General features: G+C 34.5%; 1 protein-coding gene across 1 annotated transcript in view; it reads right to left on the bottom strand.

The window, feature by feature from the left end:
• Positions 1–4,180: 4,180 nt before the first annotated feature.
• Positions 4,181–8,067, bottom strand: part of IRX1 (iroquois homeobox 1) — a 5,118-nt gene continuing 1,231 nt past the window's right edge. The window contains exons 2-4 of the mRNA XM_088442270.1: positions 5,233–6,235; positions 4,875–4,944; positions 4,181–4,603 (exon numbers count right to left, since the gene is read on the bottom strand). Coding sequence (XP_088298396.1) covers positions 4,546–4,603; positions 4,875–4,944; positions 5,233–6,235 — 1,131 coding nt within the window. The 3' untranslated portion in view covers positions 4,181–4,545. The remainder of the gene's footprint in view (positions 4,604–4,874; positions 4,945–5,232; positions 6,236–8,067) is intronic.

The raw sequence follows: 8,067 nt of genomic DNA, 5'->3' as shown, positions 1-8,067 counted from the left end.
TACCCTTTTATCAAGTAAATTCTAGCTGGCATCTAATTGATTACTATGGGCAACTTCTCTAAATATCCTCTTTTTATACATCTTATGCTGGGTACACATTTGATGATATAATGCTTGGTGTATCGACAAACGTTTTATCGTGAGTGTAACGGTGGGTATGTACACCCAATATTCTGTGAACGACTATGTTCACAGACATATGACGTGAGCCAGCAACATAGTTGAAAGTGTACAGGTAACCAGCCTACCACCTGTACATTTGCCACAAGGACCGCCAACACTGACATCTCAACTGGGCAGGCATTTAAAGTTGTGATGTCAGCTCAGACATATCAAGTGGCCAATTGGTAAGTGTGTATTTCTTACCAATCAGCCACTCTGTCGGCGGATTGGTGTGCTGACGGATCTGTCGTCTAAATGTGCGTCCACACATAACTCCGTCTTATTGTACTAAATTCCCTTTCAGGGCTTGAATAACATGTTGTTAACACATATTAGCTCCCACAAGTGTGTACCCGCCCTTCCATGCAAAGTGGACTTTCTGCTGTTTCTCAGTGTCGATCTAATGATTGAACTAATGAAGGGCTGTTATAGTCAATAATTGCCCATCGGTTATTTAAATCAGATATCATTTACCATACAAACAGTAGCCCACAGCTACAGAACGTTTTTTTTTTTTCTCTTTGGCATTTTTCTCCTGCTAACTCCTCTTTCCGCTGCTGTGTTTTATCTACAAGGGCGATTGAAACTTTATAGGGCATGATTCATAGAGAAGCAGCTCTGGGAGCTACGGTGCATATTACATTAATCAGTGTCAGACCACTAAAAAAGAGATATGAATATGAATTCTCCATATTGCAGAGGAAATAAATGTTCTTGTGAATAACTGATCGCTGCTTAGTAGCAAGCACAAAACGTAAAGTCAGACTCAAAAAAACTCACATTTCATGGAGGATGAGGAGATAAAACAGGCGATATTTTAACACGGTTTCTAAATAAATCGCACGTATCGCACAACATAGAAATTAAATAAAAGGGATATATCAAATATTAAAACAAATCTCTTACATGTCTTATGAATTGGCGTTTTAGTCCCACTGCAACATGAATAATTATTTGCAAAATCATCGTGATTGGAATCTATATGTTTGCATTAATTCTTTAGTTTTCTATTCATACTTTAACTTCTATTATTGTCCTATAATGTTTCCTATACACGAGTTTTTAAAGATAACTATATAATAGTTTTAAAACAATTGTATATGACTTTATATTGCAAGACTGCTCTATCATACATATAATTATTATTGTTATTAGTAGTAGTAGTAGTAGTAATAATAATAATAATTGTAGTCATTTAGAATAAAACACATATGTGTAACCTCATTTTTATTGCAAGCAGTAAGAATTCTAGTGTGTAAAAGAATCAGTTTATCATTTGGTAGACAAGATGTCATATGTAAACACAAGGCACCTGCAATAATAAAGTGATGGTGATATTAGAAAGATTTTTATATCAAACTACACAATAAATTATGTTCTGTATAATTAAATAGGTTAAATGTCAAGATTTTTAAACAGAAGCAGATAAAACTGTTATGTATGCCATTATATATCTTAGGTATTTAGTGCAATTTAATATTACATAATTTAAATGCAAATCAAATAATTAAAATGTGAATTGAGGACTGTGAAAATGTATTGAAGCTTAAAATATGTTTGGTGTAAAAGCAAATTGTTGTGAAGTGCAAATATACACTAGCGCAAATACACATACTAATGTGTGGAATCTCGCGCATACTATTGTTTATCTATTTGTGAATGTTTATTAGGCATTTGTTGAAATACACACTATTGTGCATTTCAATTATTTTAGCTACACATGATAGAATTGTAAATTGCTGTACTCTATATACAAAACAACAATTAGCAATTCAAAGTGTATGAGAGAAAAGACAGGCTTTGCTGGTTAGGGAGAAGTGTAACGCCCTTTCTGCTAGCAATTTGTTAAATCGTAATTAACCCCGTTCCGAGTACAAATATATCAGTAATGACGCCCTACCCCTTTTCACACAACCAAATGTCTATTTTATACACCAGAAAATTGTGTCACCGAAAGTGACACAATTACTCACATATGATCGCACTTTGGTGCTAACTTAGAAAATGACAATAATTAAATGCATCATTAAAACAGCCAAACTGTATAAGTAGCAGGCAAAAGTCGCATATCTAAAGGCACTGTACCAGAGACCAGTCACAGGCTGCTAACAATTCAGCAGTCTATTTAACCAAACAAGTAAAATTCACTAAGGAGCAAACACAAAGCTATGATATTCACATATTTAGCAAAAATGTAGCAACTATGTGATGAAATATCTTAAACTATGTAATTAATAAAATGTTTAGCAATAAAAAACTGAAATTGTGGGTCATCGTTCAGAATGTAGGCAATATATACCTGCAGTGAATTTATTTCTGAACATGGATATTTTTTAATTTATATCTAGTAGACAGCAACGAATGTATAGTAAGTAGTTACATGTACATTGTTATGTTAGCTGTAACCTAAAGAGGGAGCTATTGTATTAAAGACGAGTTCAGTGCCTGCTTATTGCTGGAGAAAGAGACCGCTCTGAATATGCCACGCTGACACAAATATAGCTCTGAGCTCACTTTCACAAACAGCAGTAGAATGCTAAACTAAGAGAAACTATATGGATCTAACAAACTAATGAACACATACTCTGCGGGAATTATTCATTTTAACCGTGTGGGCGGCCGCTTTACATCATATATATATATATATATATATTAAAGTTAGAAGTAAATTCAGGTCCACATACATTGGCCGGAAGATAAAAGTACTACAGTGCTCCTTATTCGTGGCTAATACACGTTTGACTAAATAAACGAATATGGGTCTTGCATTACAATGCTAAATATATTATTATTAATATAAACATTTTAACATAGCATAATCTGTTTTTTTTTCATTATTATTTTTATAAATCTTTTAGCATAATACATAATGGACGAAATCTAAAGGGATGTCTAGAATTTGAACCTAAATTATTAAAATGGATAGACAGTACAAGCATCTGCCTTCCTAGGAAGAGACAGTGATGCATTTGAACATCTACAGACAATTACGCCGATGAAGAGACATTTATATTTCTGTGTTTATCACTGGTCTAACACTTGATGGGACCTTTATTAATATTTTATTTTAAAAATCTCTTCATGCTTCCGACAAGTGCTTGTTTTGGGATAGCATTGTTTGAATAGGGCGTCCCTACATTATTTCTTAATGACTTCCCCAGCTGCCTCCTTCCATTTTCTACTATGAACAACCATCTGGCGTCCTATTAGCACCTCAATGCTCGTTTAGCGTTCTCAATTAGAAATAAAAAAAGCAGGAAACATTGAAAATATTACAGATTTTTAACAGATTGTCTACGGAAGATTAATGTTTAAACAAATGCGTCCGCACACCCAGGCTTCATAACACTTCTGTTTTCCTAATCTTACATTTAGCGCTATGCATTCTCATTAGAATCTAACTGTAGTGCTTTTGCTTACTAATACTTTTTATGACACCAAACTCAAAAAAATCTCTTCTAGCTGTCTTTCCTCTTTCTTAACTTGAGCCATAAATGTCTGCTACCTTATGTACTGCTTAGGTGTTAACTGCCTCTCCACAGGGATTAGCTCAACAATTGTCTTTAAGATCCCTTATTTAAAATCCATAAAGCTAAAGTGTAATCAATATTTGAAAGACCACAGTTCGAAAACAATTTCACAGATTTCTCAGAAGAAAAAAAACAAATAAACAAAAAAAAACACTTGCATGAGATTTGAAAAGAAATTATACAAAGACCAGATTGTTCCAACTGCTGCATAGCAGTAATCACCATAAACTAAAGCGTGACAAATTGTTTCAACCTACCCCTTTCACTTTATAATGACTGACATTAAAATGGAAATTGTCTGGTTAAATCAAGAGTCAAGGGGGGAAAAAACAACTAAAACTGTCCCTCTGTACACGATCATCGCGTTAAATAACAACTTGACATGATATATATATATATATATATATATATATATATATATATATATATATATATATATATACACCAAATAGAGGAGAGTTATGGTAGAGGGTAAAAAAGGTATATTTCATAATTTCATTTAGTTTATTTGACAAAAATATATGATTTAGACAAGTTTGTTGACGCGCTATTTACAATTTGAGATCACGTTATATACAGAAAAAAACACAGACATGGGAACAAGATACCAAAAAATGAATAATCCAAGAATTGTTAGAATAACTGGGATCAGAAATGGTACAATGGAGAGGACTCCATCTCCAGATTTGTAAATCATCTCGGTGGTTATATTTTTTTTTTCCAGTTTTGGGGAGGGCGGAGGGGGATTTACACCACCTTATTGCAAAAAGAGATTCTCAGAGTCATTTATATAATACCCATTATCGTCCATATTGTTTAAACAGTCTCTTAATCACTGTTGAGGATTCAACAATCAGGCAGAAGGAAGGGCCGTTAATATGCGAGGAGTTCCGTCCTGCTGTGACAAAGAGCTGCAAGGGGAGGAAACACACATTAATAATAGTAATAATAATAATAATAATAATAATAATAATAATAATAATGTTGCATTTCTTTTTTCCAGCACGTCTGTCAACGTCAAGTGTGTATGTGTGTGTGTGTGTGTGTTATAGGCATATTTACTGTTGAATTAAAAATTTTTCTTAAATTAGTGGCATAATTATTACAATTGAGTGTCTCAGTATTTAAAAAGTATTCCCCATAACATTAAACATAGACCCTTAAAATATAGGTTATACTTACTTTTCACGAACAGCTTGAAAGGAAGATTTTAGCTGTGGAGGGGAGTCGGTTCTTGGAACATTTTCTCTGTCTGTAGAAAAAAAAATATATAATTATTAAAAAAATACACTTCAATACAAGCTATCTGATCAATATTAAGTAATCGAGTAATTTACTATTAATAAACATATTCTAGAAGTGTATTTAAAAATCTGTGGAGTTAATACACTTGTGTTGCCTTAATGTAACCTATCATTAAGGTAACACAGGTGAATGTTAGTAGTGCAGTGTTATGTTATATAACAAGTGGAGGAAAGAGGGCTCACTCCATACGCATAGGCTAAACAGGTCTTATGTTGTATAATGTGGGCTCAGTCACCTGTGTGCTTAAGATTGGTTCTTTCTGTGGTTTTGTCACTGCTGAGTGCTCCCAGGTTTGCTGTGATGAGGGGTGCTTGTTGGTGGGCCTGGAGGTGGTGGTGGTTGTGATGAGAAGCGTGATGGTGATTTACTCCTAACAAGGACCTCATATTAATTAGGGAACTCTGAGTGAGGAAAGCGCCATTTGTCCAATTGTGGAATTTGCCAATCTGGCATGTGTATAGTCCATGGCTGGGTAAGAAAGCAGGATGCTGGATGGGTGGAGATGTATGATTCACTTGGGGTGGAGAAGGAGAAGACTTTAGGGCACCATCAGGGCTGGTTGCTGTCTCTGCCAAAGACCAGATTTTTGGTTTGTTATGAGGAGGTTCTTGTAGGTTGCCCTGTCCTCCGGGGCTAACAATTCTGGTGTTGCTGGAGTCAGAATTCTCTTTTACCAGTGACAAAGAGTCCTTAGATGTAAGTCCATCCGTCCTGGCCAGCATAACGTCGCTTTCTTTTTTTAAACTTTCTTTGTCTCCCGGTCTCATATGATCCGGTTTATCGTCCTCGTCTTCGTTGCTCTGTTCTCCGTCGTTATCATCTATTTTATCAATGTCTATGCTCTCCAGGTCGATTTCCTCGTCGTCTTCAGTCTTCTCATGGTCCCCTTCATTGTCACTCCCAAAGAGATTGTCATCTTCCTTACTCCTGGCGCCCCACGTCACCTTGTTCTCTTTCTTCAGCCTTCTCCTGGCGTTGGCAAACCAGGTAGAGACTTGGGTGAGGGTCATTTTGGTGATGATGGCCAGCATGATCTTCTCGCCCTTGGTGGGATAAGGGTTCTTCCTATGCTCATTTAGCCAGGCTTTCAGCGTGCTGGTACTTTCTCTGGTGGCATTCTTCGGCCGTCCTGGATCACCATACTGAAACTGGCCATAGGGGTAATAACCTGGGGCAGTATGTGCAGCAAAGGCAGCTGGATGGACTCCAGGGTTATCCTTAAGTTCATACTGTGAGCCCTAAAACATACACAAAATAAATCAGTTAATTTACGAATTGCATGAATGCTGGTATTTATTATAATTATTGTAATTTCATGGTTTCAATAAAAATATCTTACACAAACAGCAATAGGGTAGAAAGATTCAGTTTTTAATCTAAGCAACTGTGCCCTGAAATCCTAAATGTTTTACCCTGCTATCAGTGAAAAAAAACCTCAGTGGCTTCTTTGGGAATTGCTAACCTTGGACATTTTTCAACAATGCCTAGAAACTGTTAATAAGGGTCTGCTCAATCTAAACACATTTCAGACTTGCAGTGACCTATCAGTCAGAATATACAACACTGTGCTTGCAGCAGCTAAACTATAAAATGCAACTATTTGTCTAGCCTGGCTATTTAATCTCATTACGAGTATTTGTTTTCCTTTCTTTTTTTTGTATGGACATATACCAATGCAATCGCAATCCAACATCAATTGCTACCCAATTTCCGTAAAACAATCAGTAAATATCATTTGAATTGTAGTTTGCACAGGTGTGGTAATAAGGTATACAATAACAGAAGAAAATTGCCGGGTGTAAGAAATGACAAAGAACAACAATGAATAAGAATATTATATACATAAATTCTATCAAATGTTTACTCGATAAATTCGTTTCTATTTGACTGACTCATATGTTGTACATAGTGACTCTGTCAATTAAGTTTAGCTTTGATCTAGACAAAACAGCAAATAGCAGTTGTTTGCCAGTGCTTTAAAAAGTGGCTATTTATCTTAAATCACAAGTATTCGGGGCAAAATAGAAAGTCAAATTATCCCATTGGGTGATTTGATAATAACTTCATTAGGCCTCATTATTGCTATAAACTATTAACGTGAGTGGTTTAAATCCAAAGAAGACATCCATGAAATCACAACATCAGTTATGTTAGAGGAGTAATTTAAAATGACAGTACACACACACAAATATATATATATATATATATATATATATATATACACACATATATATATATTGTGTGTGTGTACTGTCATATATATTATGAATATGACATTATTTTATTCCACATCTATATGTGCATGTATTTCCTGCTGGAGTATTAAATGTGAAAAAAGTATTAATGTACGTTTCACACGCAATTATTTGTCATATATGTGCATTAATTCGTTAACTTTTAAAGAAAACCTCTAAATATTTAAACACAATTTTATCAGAATTCCCCGACACTGTATTATACTTATTTGAATGCCATAAAAATGCTGTCAGTTATTGTGTCCTGCAGAGAATGTATAAGAGGGTACTTATAAATCTTTCAACACGTCAGTAAAAAGCTCAGTGTATTATCTAGGCACAGTTCAAGCGTACATCCTTATACATCTCACATAAGAATTATATAAAACAGTGAAATTTCTTTAAGATGCATTCATTAAATAGGTCACTGAATTTCAATGGGATGAAAATATAATAATAATGATGTTTTGTTATTGTAATGTTTCTCGTCGAACGTATTTAGAACTTTTAAATAAAATACGTATTATTAGACATGTACATTATTGCATCCAGGCTTTAAAGTATTCTAATAATAATTATTATTATTTGAATCCCTGTATGACAAGATCTATTTATGTTTATTATGCAATAATAGCTTTTCTAATACTTTTCATCACGAAACAATTCCAGCAATTTGTAGCTTATATGTATCAAATTGAGTTTAATACGGAAACAATGTATTTCAAATGAAACTTCAAGTAGATTATGTAATGTAACAGAGGTGACCTATATGTCCAGGAGTAACAGCACTGGTGTTTTGCGTCTCATAGACAAAAAGGTTTTCGTTTGTTTTTTTC

This window comes from Taudactylus pleione, unplaced genomic scaffold, assembly GCF_031769625.1.
Source record: "Taudactylus pleione unplaced genomic scaffold, aTauple2 ptg000309l, whole genome shotgun sequence".
NCBI lineage: Eukaryota > Metazoa > Chordata > Amphibia > Anura > Myobatrachidae > Taudactylus > Taudactylus pleione.
Note: the sequence above shows the minus strand (reverse complement) of the source record. Positions and strands in the feature narration are given on the sequence as shown.